Source organism: Lytechinus variegatus, chromosome 5, assembly GCF_018143015.1.
Source record: "Lytechinus variegatus isolate NC3 chromosome 5, Lvar_3.0, whole genome shotgun sequence".
Classification (NCBI taxonomy): domain Eukaryota; kingdom Metazoa; phylum Echinodermata; class Echinoidea; order Temnopleuroida; family Toxopneustidae; genus Lytechinus; species Lytechinus variegatus.
In genome coordinates, this window is record NC_054744.1 from 43671719 (window position 1) to 43685818 (window position 14100).

The 14100-nt window shown below is 36.3% G+C and overlaps 1 protein-coding gene across 1 annotated transcript; it reads right to left on the reverse strand.

Moving 5' to 3' along the window:
* Window positions 1–710: 710 nt before the first annotated feature.
* LOC121416240 (sodium-dependent phosphate transport protein 2B-like) lies at window positions 711–10418 on the reverse strand. Its single transcript, XM_041609748.1, has 6 exons — window positions 10238–10418; window positions 6770–6902; window positions 5745–6020; window positions 4196–4500; window positions 3638–3785; window positions 711–3292 (listed from the first exon to the last, which is right to left on the reverse strand). The coding sequence occupies exons 1-6, from the start codon at window positions 10238–10240 to the stop codon at window positions 2388–2390; spliced, it is 1770 nt and encodes a 589-aa protein (XP_041465682.1). The 5' UTR covers window positions 10241–10418; the 3' UTR covers window positions 711–2387.
* Between the last annotated feature and the right edge of the window lie 3682 nt (window positions 10419–14100).

The window sequence follows — 14100 nt, forward strand, 5'->3', positions numbered from 1 at the left end:
GGTAGTCACTTCTTTAACAATATCTGCAGACATTTCGCATCTCCAGTATAAAAAAAGAAAGATTCACATAGAGCTAGATTTAGTGTACACTTTCACAACTAGCTAAATGAAACTCATGATATATTGAAATTTAATTGTGGTGTCACCGCAACCCGGGCACGTTGTTGTCTAGAGGTTGGACTCTCGCCTTTCAAGCAAAGGGTCATGGATTCGAATCCTAACCATGGCGTGTTTTCCTTCAGCAAGATATTTATCCGCACTGTGTTGCACTCGACCCAGGTGAGGTGAATGGGTACCCGGCATGATTAATTCCTTGCAATGCACTGAGCGCTGGTGATGGTAGCTCGAGCTAAAGCCGGGGTAATAATAGCAGCGCTTTGTATCCTCAGGCAAAAGCGCTTGATAAATACAGCTTTTATTGTCATCATCATTATCACTGCCACGTCATCATCCTCATCATTATCATCACCACCATCATCATCGTCGTCCTCAGCACTTTCATCATCATCATCATCATCACCATGACCATCATCATCATTGTTGTCATCAGCACTTTCATCATCACCCTTGTCATGATTACAATAAAATGGACACTACACAACCATTCAAGGAGAATTGAAAGGGCAGATGTTATCAATTTTAGATTTATTGCAAAATATATAATCTTTTAATTACATATAACGAAACTATATAATATTAACCACTTCAAATCTGGATATATTGATATTTTACTAAAATTTGACAACTGGAAACATAATGCTTAACACGCTTTATATACCAGATGAATTGCAGCACTTTGTGATTTGTGTAGACCCCATTATACAGTGCGTCCCACAAACACACAAAAAAACGTTTTTATAGAAAAAATTCACAATTAAACATGGTGTACTATGAATTTGATACTCATGTTAAGAGTGGAATCTCATCTTTAATTTGAGAGCAACATCTTAGCAAATCATTCATGCATGGCAGGTTACAAACAATATTGAGGCCTCTCAGAAACGATTTGCGCAGAAACTAACGTGTTCATCCGAATCCATACTCATTTCAGGGATCAACGAGAACAAAAGAATATGCTAATGAGTCAATCGTCAAGTAAGCACGGATGTCGCATCACAAATATTTTTTTTTTGTGCGCAAACTGATTTTGACATTAAAATTTCAAACTCGTCTTGCTCATTAATGCGTGAAGTGTTTGTCACATATTATGTATCCCAATGTAGAGGAATAATTCAATTGTATGATGATGTAAATGAAATATCATAAATCATTTGCCTTTGAAGGAAACTTGTGGGAATCCCGGTTTCCTTTTTTTCTGGGACGCACTGTACATCTTCATTCTAAGCCCATACATTAAAAAAAAGAATCAAATCTGCGCTGAGATGTATAATTCAGTTTCTTGGATAATTTTGTTTTCTTTCAATGTTTTTTAACGATATAGATTCAGCATGCATTGAAGATAATGAATAACTACGAGAAAAGGGTTATGACAGTGTTATTAAAATACCATTCAGCATATTGCCCATAAATATGTACATGTACAACATTCATATTGCTCTTAATAACCACGATAAATTTGCATTGTTTTATAGTAGTACTGTGTAAATTTGAAAGAGAGAAGCTACCTGACAAAACTAAATCATAAATAGTATAAGCCTCATTCATGTACAAAATACCGGTTATAATGATCACATCCATAATAATATAAAACCAATTTTCATTCTTACCTTTACGTTTTTTGATCTTATTCGATCACAATTTATCACTTGATTTTCATATTTTCATGTCAAGGCAGGGAAAAGTTATTTCGTACAAAGTCTACCATTTTCTCACAAAAATCAAAAGGTAGCATAATGATTATAGGAATTAAACTAGATTTTCATTGATCTTGTATTTATTCAACAATCACAATTTTTTGGGGGGGAGATAATATTTAAAATGCATAGTCGCTTCATCACATATATCATGTATATAGAAATGAAACAGAGAGTCATCTGGTATGAATAATCAGTGTTAAATGTCTATCTACACCATAGAACATGATAAACTGTATCTTATTGGAGGGAAAAAATCTGGAGTTGACGATATGTTAATAAATACTGCATCCTCAAAAGCATACAACATGATATACCATCTTCACGCGCCTTAAAGCACATGTATGCATTGCATCACATGATGTTATGCGATGTACATGTATTGAATAGTTTTCTAAACTGTCAATCGCCCTGAACATCACATCACAGACCGAATCTTTTTATTAGTAGAAAGAGTTCTTCTGACAAACTGGACACACATTGATCATGGGAACAGGCTGTCTTTCTTTAATTTTTGTTTAAATAAATACAGTTGAAAACTATACTTGTTCAGTAACCATGGAAACAGTCAGTCTACAAAGGAGTATCGAAAGCTGCGTTACTAAGACCATTGACTCCGTTTGCTTTACCATTAGAAGCATAGACAATTGATTTAGTGTCGCTTTCGGATTGGAGTTGTTGCCGACACCACCTGCATCCAAACACGTAATCAAGAGGTTTCAGGGAATGCATCCACCAGGGTAGGAACTCCCAGGTTCGAAGTGGTCTTGGTAGAATTGAAGGACGTTTCTTCTGGATGATATTAAGGAACAGGACAACAAGGAAGACGAAGAGGACGATGCCACCGATAACGAAAAGATAGATGTTACCAGCGATAGAAAGCGCGAATGCAAGAGCGGGAAGTACAAAGAACATGGTGATGAGATAAAAGATGGCGAACCAGCGGTATTTGGCAGTGGTGTTCCCCATAACCCGGGCCATACCGATTGGGAGTTTGCGCATAAAAGGAATAGGATACCAGATTAGGATGCCAAAGATATTGAAGAAAAAGTGCGAGAGGGCAACCTGCATTGCATTGGCGAGGTCCTTGCCTTCGTTCGGTAGGGCTGCGATGATGCCGGTGGCGGTCGTTCCGATGTTCGATCCCAGAGTGAGAGGGTACATGCGCTCGAGCGTGATGACCCCAATGCCTACGAGTGGTGTCATCGCCGACGTGAAGATAGAACTACTCTGGACAATGAATGTGCAGACGGCTCCGATGAGGATGGCGAGGTAGCCTGTCAGGAATGCAGTGTAACCAGGGAAGTCAGCGTTGACAAACTTCTTGATGACGAGGGCTATGCTTCCTCTGAGAAGTGAGTTTAGGAGTTTGACGATACAGACTAAACAGATGCAGAGGAGAGCCAATGCGAATACTAACATGATAACACCGGCGACAGTATCGCTCAAACCAGAGTATGCAAACCAATGCCATGAACCTGGAAGTGGAAAGAAAAAAAAAATCAAAATTTAGAGTATTTAGTTCTTCAAGTTCTTAAGTGACAAAGTGACACATTATGGTTCTTGTTAAGCAACACCTCTATTAATTGCTCTTTAGAAGATTACACAGCTTACTTGGGCTTGGTAGGGATGGTACAATCTCAAAAATCTTATTTTGATTAATCATATTCAACAACGGAGTAGTTCCAAATATTTTCCCTAACCTTAGATAAAGTACCTTAGATAAAGATCTAACCTTATATAAAGTAATGGTCACCAATTAGTTGGTGACCATCTTACTTTTTTGTAACATCGAAACACAGTGATCATTGGTGATAACTTACATGGTTTTGGAGTGGTTGTTTCCATCATTGCAGTGGTCATCTCACCCGGAGCTAATGTACTGGTCATCTCAACCATGCATGTCTTAAGAAGACGGACATTAGTAAGGTTTGGGTTGAGGGCGGTGTCTTCAATGGCTCCTTTGTCAATCTGTATAACAAGCAATCAAGAAATGACTTTAGAACGTATAGAGGGCAGCAATCAATAAAAGAATCAAGGACCGACAGTGTTACAGTAGTCCTTGGCAACAGCATCTTTTGCTCGGGACAAAGGTCATTGATGTAAGGAATAGACCTATCGTAAGGGCGTTACAGAATGGAATGCAAGAATTATATTTTATTTCTAGAATGATGGTACTTATAAATAAGTTTTACCAACTCAATGTACTTTCCTTTGACGTGGGGCCATATTTCCTTTCGTATTCGAGTTATCTCATAACTTATTTCATATCCGACATAATATGAAAGATTGGAGAAGTGCATCTTAAAGAGAGAAGGGCTTTCCTAAAACTAACTTGGTATAGACCATTATCATTTTAAGAATTGATATTGTTTTCTTACCCTAATGACCCAGCTTGTGAATGGCTTAGTGATGACCTTGAGAATTTCAATCTTGACATTGTTTCTTTCGATCCCAGCACCGACAACTATTTTTTCGGTGAGACGGAAGAGAGGCTGTGCGATCACCTCTAATGGTAGAAGAATCAGCACGGCCAGCCAATTAAACATGTCGTGCACCGTAGCACCACCGAACGCACGGCGGAACTCGTTCTTCTCCTTTGCCTGACCTAGCGACACGATAGTGTTTGTGACCGAAGTTCCGATGTTAGCGCCCATGATAATCGGGATAGCAAGCTTCACAGAAACTGGTGGGAGAAAAAAAGGATCAAACATAACACGAAATTAGTTTTTCAAAACGTATCGTCATCTTTTACTTGAAAAGTAATTTCTAGTAATTAACTCAAGAGAGATTTATATCTTATTTCTGATAAAGGGTAAGGAAGTTAAAGCAGAAAAAATGAGAAAAGAAAAAGAACGAAGTGCGAAGGACTCTGGTTTCCTTCTAAGGAATGAAACGAGTGCGACTGACTGTCCATAGGTCACGGGAACATTTTCAACAATAGTTTAATGAACGTTTGACAGGCCCGCGCCTGCTGCAGATACTTTTGGGTCGGCTTGTTTTTTTTTTTCATTTAAAACTCGAAATAAACTTTTAAAAATTAACGCTTATCCAAAATAAGTTGCTTTTTTTAACTTTTGAAAGGTTTTTTCTGCAAGTCTTCCTTAATACAGGGCAATTTTTAAAGCACTTTCTAATGTCAATCTTATTCATCATACCTTATGCTACTGAATAGCGCTGCACGTAGTATCATGGACCTACGACTCAGGATAATAAAGCTGTAGGTCCATGCATGGTTATGGTCTCACCGATGAAGGCTGTATATGCGCTCGGCGGCGCTGCTGTGTATATAGCGGGGCCCGCGCCTTGTTAGCCAAGCCTTGCATTTGCTGCAACTTGCAAAGTTAAGAGAAAGTATAGAAATTGAACTACTTTTCAACAACTTATGTCATGCGAGTTTATATTATCTGTAATGAAAGTCGTGAAGAACAGGCGTTCTTCAATAATGCACAATGAGTTTTGTCATGTTAGTAATGAAAATGAAAACGAAAAAGAGCGAAGAGTGAAGCTATAGGGGCGCTCGTTCCATGACCCCCCCCCCCCGCCTGGTTCCGTTCCCGCATATTCTTTTAAATCCATTGATGTCGAGGGGTATCACATTCAGTTTGAAAATTTTTGCTTATCAAAAAAAAAGGCAAAAATGAAAATGATGAACTTCATATCCGATTGTAAGAGTTAATTGGGCCTACGGTATGGAGGACTTTTTCGTAATAGAAAATTCACCCATCCATGGAATTTTAAGAGACACATGACTCCCCCCCCACACACACACCTCCCTGGCTAAGTGTTAATTCTCTTGGCACTTGGAAACTTTGGTATAAAGCGCTTTATAAATTGTGTATATTATTTTATAATTAGTAATATACTATAGAGGTATAGACGTGTAAATCATATCTCGATGGCAAAATATAAGAGAAATAAATCACTTACTGATTCTAGCTGACGTCATTGATACAACGATTGAAGTTGAAGTACTGGAGCTTTGTACGAGCACCGTAACTAGGACACCAATCATTAACCCACATATTGGATTGGATAGAAGCTCACTGTTCTGAAGAACCTCACCGGCAGCTTCACCACCAAGTAATCTGAAGGCCGTAGCCAGGAAGTCAAGGGCACAGATGAAGAGATAGAGACATCCAAGGAGGAGGGTGATGCGGACCAAGGTTAAGAACACGAAGATGACCTTGCCTGTGGTTGTTCGGTCTGAGTGAAAAAAGCAATATGAATTTGATTTTATTATAATATAATAATAAAATAATAGAATAATATATGATTAATGATAATATCACTATATACAACTACTACTACTACTCCTACTTCTACTACTACTGCTACTACTACTACTACTACCATGACTACTACTACTACTGCTACTATACTACTACTACTACTACTACTACTACTACTATACTACTACTACTACTACTACTACTACTACTACTACTACTACTACTACTGCTACTAGACTACTACTACTACTACTACTACTGCAGCTGCTGCTGCCACTGCTGCTACTACTGCTTCTACTACTACTACTACGACTACTACTACTACTACTACTACTAATAATAATGATAATCGTAATAATGAAATAATTATGATAACAATTACAATGAAAATCAAATAATAATAAATAATGAAAATAACTCACAATGATAATGAAAATTACTATGATAATAATACCTTAATAGTAGTGTCATAATCATTTTGCACTTTAGTTCTGTGCCCTGATAATACCTTAGCATGATAATACCCGGCTTTATTTAGATGGGGCTGCCTACAGGCGTTCAAGCTTTGGAGCAAAGTTTAAATTCATCAATTACTGTATATATTTCTGCAGCAAGAAAAGACTGACTTTTTTCATGCGCTGCTTCCTTATGAAACAAACCATATTATGGCTAGATTTCGACAGAGTCCAGATGTGTTTAGAATGATTACAGAAAGAAACCCACCTTTCCACTTAGTTCCTGGGTTGATCTCATCCAAAGCAACATCCCATGGATCCTCACTGTCGGGGACCAATCCTTTCTCTACTGCATCTGTATCTACCATATCGAGACCACTCTCCGCTGCTTTACTTGACGCCTGCAAAGAGAAAATTAAAAGAAAAAATATTTTAATAATCAGACAATTTGTCAAAACGAATTCACAGTAATGATAACATTCACGATGTTCCGATATAATTGGTGTTGATGTGGTCCTTCCAAATATTGTGCGTAAAAAATGTAGTCCGGCTGATGTTCGCAAATATAATATGTACTCGATGACGAAAAGCTCGTTGTTCTGATACTCTTTCAGGGCCGCGGAAGCGGGAGGGTTTAGCCCCCCCCCCCCACACACACCCTTTTTTTTCCAAAACCGCCAAAATGACCATATAATTGTGATTTTTTGCATGGTCACCCTTATCACGTTACGTACGTAACGTGCCCTATCTTGAAAAAGACATCCTATTTACGTGTTTTATGTTTTGGTCGCGCATGGTATCCACTCGTCAATGTAAGTGCCCCCGGGTCCGCGGCCCCTGACTTTTACTCGAAATCGGCAAAATGTGTAGTTTTTAACAAGTACACAAAGTGGTAAAATGTCTGGGGTTTTTCGCGGTCCTAGTCTACACTTTAAAAAATATATTTGTTACTTCCTAAAATCATTTATTGGAAGGATGATACTAGCGAGGGTTTAACCCAATTTTCGCCGGTTTATCCTTACAAAATAGGTTAAGCGACTGAAAGGGGAACCTGAATCAATGTTCTCTAAGGTGTTGAACAAGGCCCTGTTGTAGAGTTTGTTTCGTATAAAGCAAAATCAAACTCAAATCCACCAGAATTTTGGGTTTCTGAAAATCAGGCTATATTTAATTTCTTGAGTTGCCCGTTATCAATCAATACACTCCCTGAAACTGGTTCTTTGGTTTTACCAAAGTTTTTTTTATAACTCCTTAGCTTTCTGTTTAAAGCTCATTGGCTTTACTCTTCTATCCACATTTTTCGATTTTTTTTCTTCTTCCATATCACTTTATAATGTGGTTAGTGGTCTTACATGCCCCACGGCAACGCCCCTTCATTACAATGAATCAATTGAATCATGCCATTCCTTTCTTTTATGAGGCATGTTATACATCAATGTTCAAAGACTTGCGATATACAGTGCGTATCAAAAAAAAAAAAATACACTTGGAAAAAGCCCTGGGAATTAAAAATATACAACATGTGGGATTTTTTTTCGAATATAATCTTGGGTTTAGGTCTCATCTATTCATGAAAGTAAAAGTATTGACAATATGTTACACTTGAGAGAGCACTGTCCATTTTTGTAAAGCTCGCAGAAATCTGTTTGCGCAGAAATGCTTGTTTTTACGCTGTGTCAAGGGGAAATGGCGAAATCAAACTTACTCTGTGAAACATTTCTCTTACATTTCTCTTGCACTCTTAGTCAATTGAAATAAAACGGATATATTCAAGCATTTTGTAACTATTTTGCCATCAAAATTGAAATTTCAACACTTGGTAAGCACAACCTTTACCCTTTTTCTGAGGACGTAACTGAATCTGAACAAAAATTTATATCAGACATCTCCAGACATTTTTTCCACTTTTTTATAATTTTTCATTTAATACTTGTTTCCCCACACTTTTACCAAGCTTTACAATGATTAACAAAATGAAAATCCTAATCCATTTATGTAAATCACAGCTCAGTGTAAAGCAAATATCGTCACGATGGCCTCGGTGTGGGGGGGGGGAGTGGGGTGGGGCCCAATGCACTCTTCAAAGTGTTTTGGGCAAAGAACAAGTAAAAAAAGGGAAAAGATAATAACTTCCACGTGTTCTTCTTAATTAAGGTCTACTTTTATTCTCATAACTACAGTGTATTTCAAAGTTCTGCGCAAATCATTTTTCACTAACATTTCAAAAGTAAGTGGTGCTCACTCAAGCGGAAATATTTTTCGACAATTATATCGTCATTTGCTTAAATGGATCTGAACCAATGTTAAAATGTGGAAAAATCTTCAGGATATTACCAATGGATAATTTTACAGTGCTTTTTTTGATACGCACTGTATAGCTCGATTCAAACGAGTACTATTGTTTTTAGTTAAGTGAAAAGTTTTGTTATTGTACCAACTTTGTTAGCTATATAGGCAGATTTCAAAGCAAGATATTATGTAAGCATGCCTTGCATAGCAGAATAAAGAAATTGAATAGACCAGAATAGTGCACCAATGAACACTCTCTGAAGGTATTAGCAGTTGTAATACTTAGCCAACTGTGAATTACCAGTCGCTAGTGCTGGACGCATTGTTTTTGTGTATATATCTAATCAAAACACAATTCAAAAGAATATATGAATAATCAAGACATCAATGTTGGTGCTTATCTCATTAAATATTAGACCACCATGTCACTTTAGTACCAATGACTTTCTTCTGATCACGCGTAGAATGGAATTACGAACTGACTTATTTCTACCCCTCCCCCTTTCTCTTTCTATCTCTCTCTCTCTCATTATCAAACTTTAATGAAAGATTTCATTCCAGGCATATTGGTGCCAATTAAGCTGAAAACCTCTTAGCACAAAGAAACATTAGGTCAAATACTCGAGTCTTCGTGCAACCAAATAGCTGGACAACCCGGTATATGAATTTGAATCCGGGTTTAGTCCAATAGACGTTCAGCCATTCGGTATGTTACGTCAACCTTGTTGAAATTGTCAAACAAAAATATATAGACCTATCATTTAAAAATGATTTAAAACAAACAACATCCTGTATTTTTTTCACTTAACCCATTATGATACCAAACACAGATCCGGATTCTATTCAACATGATGTTGACAACATCTCACGATAATTGTTCAGAATATTTGGACAGCGATGCGGATCAAGGGATAGATACTGCTGCAATTACTACGATCAGTAAATTTGTTAATAAAGTTTTTAAACATTTGTATGTGATGTTATTTCTCTTCAAGGGAAATACGAAAGTAGAATGTTATTGACATCATTTTGGATGGGGGGGGGGAACGCATTTCAATTGTGAAATGTTTTATTAAAACTTAAAGGTACTATCATCTCAAATACGTGGCTTTCATTAAAAAGAAATCATCAGAATTTTCAATTCAATTTCAAATATTTAGAAATAAATGTAATTTTCAGGCCTATATTACTACACATAGTCAGTAAGGTAAACTCGTTTGGTAATGTAACGATAAAATGAACCCCTGTAGAATCTATCATTCTTCATTATTTTTGTTAAATCTTCGGATAGATGGTGGAGGCCTTAATTGTTACAGATTGAAAGCTTGAAAATGAATGAAAGCGAGCTCACTGAATTCTAACGTCGTCCGGTTGAAAGCGAGCTCACCGAATTTGACGTTGTGATCGGATTTTTCCAGATTAAACGATTAAAAAGGTCTAAACTCACCATTATCAAGTTCACGTCTAATTCCCCTAAATGAAACAAAACAAAATAAACAGATTCGAAATAAAATCAGAAAAAGATGCAATTGCAACTCAGGAATGTTTAGCCCTTCCAGAGCAGTACGTGACTCCCATCTCTTGCACCAAAGTTTACCAGGAAGAGTGAAAAACCTCTCTTTCTCCGCGCTCTTATCAAACTAAGGGTAAGTTTGTAATTTGACCAAGTATACGGGATGAGCTGACGAATACACCCCTTTCTTTTGTGATGGTAATGAGCGAATACAATAAGGTTTTTGAGTTCATGGGGGATTGAATTATGTCTGCCGTACATGTGATCACCATGAGCAGACGGTCTCAAGGTAAATAATTGCGCGGTGGTGCATGAGATCACGTGACTAGCTATTTATTCAACCAACCAATCAGAGAGACTGCTTTGACTTGCACCTTGCAAATCGTCAACAGATTTTTATACTTGCATTATTTTGTTATTTTGTTGATTTAAAAGGTGGATAAAGAATGTGTTTGGCAAAAAGCGGGTCGGTTTCTAGTATCCTAGCTGATTTAATGGGAAACCTAAATAGACTTTGGTTAGGTCAACATCCGCGAGTACCACAATAACAAATTATTAAGAAAAAACATCTTGACATGTACATGTAGTAAAATCAAGACACATATATGCACCAAAAATGAGTCTAAATGTACTATGTATGACTGTCTTTAATATTGGTCGATATGATTAGTTTGAAGAAGCTTATTTGGCGTCAGAACTCCTTCCTTTATGTACAGATGCATGTGTGGATGTGTGTGAGGGTATTTTCTTCATCGTGGCTTAAATGAGAGTGGAAACTATAAAAGATATCAAATTTGTTTCATACAAATGTACATAATTAAATCTGTTAAATTATGTATAGTTTATGTCATGCAAGCCGGTTATAAGTAAGCTACATTTAACTGCAATGAAAGACAACGTTGAAAAGCTTAAGAGCTATATGTATTATCAAACAAAACCAAAAAATACATGACGGAGAAAAGTTTAGAATTATTGATTCAGAATTCGTTTAAAAAATGACAGAGATTGTTCCTGTTTTGAGGTTTTACAACAAGAATCGTATTACGGCCCAGAGTTATGTATGTATTTCATGATATTGTTATCAAGCTCGGGTATATATCTTAGTTAAACCAATTTGAAGTGTACTTTTTGTTATTTTCGAGGAGTTTCAGTTCACATGAACTGGGAATGACCATTGAGTCAAATGCTATTCAAGTTCATGTACCAGCATTTTGTTTACAGTTTCCAGGGATCATTCAGTTGTCCCACCTCTTTCATGTATTCTTCTCTTTTCTTCTCTTTGGTCTACTCCATTCTTTGTTTACAACTTAATTCTGACTCAGCTTTCTGTTCCCAAAGGATTTGATCCATTATTCCTTATATCAACTGTTACCTTGTATTAACATTTGTGAGAACAGATCTGCTGAAGTAGTTCCTTTCTGCGCATGATCAAAAGATTCTACGCATGATCAGAAGAAGGTCATTTGTACTAAAGTGACATGGTGCTTTAAAATCTAATGAGATAAGCACCAACTTTGATGTCTGGATTATTCATATATTCTTTTGAATTGTCGTTTTCATTTACATCCACAAAAAACAATGCTTCCACGATCGAACGACTGGTATTTCACAGTTTGTCAAGTACATTGTGCAACATGCTAAGATATGCATTCAAAGTAGGAATGCAACAAATGTTCATTGGTGTGCTATTCTAGTCACCTGGTCTATTCAATTTCTTCATCCTGCTATGTAAGGCAAGCTTACGTAATATCTTGCTTTGAAATCTGCCTATCATGATGAAAAAAATGAAAGGTCATTTGACCAAAATTGCCCATGAAGTAACTACGAACTGGTCTATTCTAGCACTGTGATATAGTGTACAAGAAAGATTTTTAGTCGAGCTTCAGTGAGTCTTCGTTGAAGTGATTGAGATAACGTCACAACCTGTCCTGCATTTTTCATCAGTCATGCTAACTTGGTGAAATAAAATCGATATATCTGTGAACTATACACGAATTTGTGCTGAGTTATTTTGTACTCCAACACGTCTTCCGTTTACAAAACGTATCAATGTATTATTATTTCACTTATGTAATGGAGAAATGGAAGAAAAATGTCTTTTAGATAAATAATACATCAAGAAAACATGAAGAACAAAGAATTTCACTTTTCTTTGGGAGAAGGGGAGGAGGAGTCGCTGGTTTTACACCGTTAACGGTTAATGTCAATCGCTCCAGTACGATCATTTTGGGGTGTTTTTTTCTCTCTTCTTTTCTACAAGCTAAGCGTGTTTAACAAAAGTATCACTGGTAACATAGCAATCCATTGTATTGTAATTTCCATTTTGGTCGATTTAAAAAATATCGATTCGTGCTTATAAAGAGACAGAATCCAGTACTTTGGAATCTCATATGATTGTGTAATTTGAACTGGATATCTGAAATGAATCTAAATAAGATGGTAAGACTTGAAAGGTACAGTCTAAACAAGAGTCTGGGTATGTCTTTTACAAATTACACGATTGATTATACTCATTAAGATGAAAACCTGTGTGCACCTGAAGAGGTAGCCTAGCTTAGCAGGGGTAACAAGGGCGCGCTGCATGGGTTTTCGGAACTGACGGTGGCTAACCGTGGGTATAATATAACTTTATTATTTGTATTGGTAGTAGTATTGTTATTATTCTTATTATTATTATAATTATTATTATTATTATTATTATATTATTATTATTATCATCATCATCATTACTGACACTGAAAAGGACAATGTAAATTATAAGTCTGCATAATTCAATTGAAGGAAATGCAAAATACTTGAAAGAAGAAGGAATGCCGAGGAGAATTTCAAATCATGCGTTAATTTAAATCGCACCAGCACGATAATTCATTTCTCTTTCTTTATATAATTATTATCTTATTCAGCATATTTATACAAGAATACAACGAAAAAATTCGATTTAGCAAAGCTATTTTTCATCGATGTCCTGTTAAAACACACGAATACATACATAAAATTATCTCCAGTTATACTGGTCTGACGTAATCCTTTTAAACATACTTTAGCTTTTTACTTTATACTGTACTTACTTTGTTTTTGAGATCTCTATTGTTACACTAGAGATCTCCAAAACAAAGTAAGTACAGTATAAAGTAAAAAGCTAAAGTATGTTTAAAAGGATTATGTCCAGACCAGTATCGGATTAAAAAGAAGAATAGTAGACAGCACACAAAGCACAGACAAAGTGCGCATTCTCTATACGATACACACCGTCATACAACGTTAAAATACAATCTTCCCTCTCTCTCTCTTCACCCCCCCCCCCATTCTATCACCCATTTTCATTCTACCATGGTCACACGTAAGACACTCCGACATGCAAACAATGTATTCTCAACAGAAATATACAAAATCGGCCACACACATGAAACCTCAGCTGTAAATATATATATATATATATGAAGAAAGGGAAGATTAGAAAAAGACTGCATGAAGAAAAACCTGCATGGGCCATTCGAAACTTAAAGAATTATCAAATAATTTGAAAATAAATGTATGTAATGGAAAGGAGATGAAAAACAGCTCCATTCGAATGATTAAGGTTAAGATCTCTAGAATTGGATCACAAAGTAAAGCTGTCGAAGGTAAATAACGACTATAAGCAGATATACCCCTGTACAAAAAAGAGAAAATAACATAATGGATTAAAATGCATGTTGGAAAAAATGCCATAAAATTGTATTTTCAATTTTTTGTATTTACTGATATAAAATTAATAAGAGGGCTGAAATTCCCTCATCTTATGGTGGTAATTTTAA

Excerpts from the sequence above, each read along its gene's own strand:
- LOC121416240 (XM_041609748.1), bottom strand. Across the intron at positions 4,501-5,744 it reads AATGACGTCAGCTAGAATCA|TTTCTGTGAAGCTTGCTATC; the intron begins GTAAGTGATTTA and ends TTCTCCCACCAG. Across the intron at positions 3,293-3,637 it reads AACAACCACTCCAAAACCAT|GTTCATGGCATTGGTTTGCA; the intron begins GTAAGTTATCAC and ends TTCCACTTCCAG.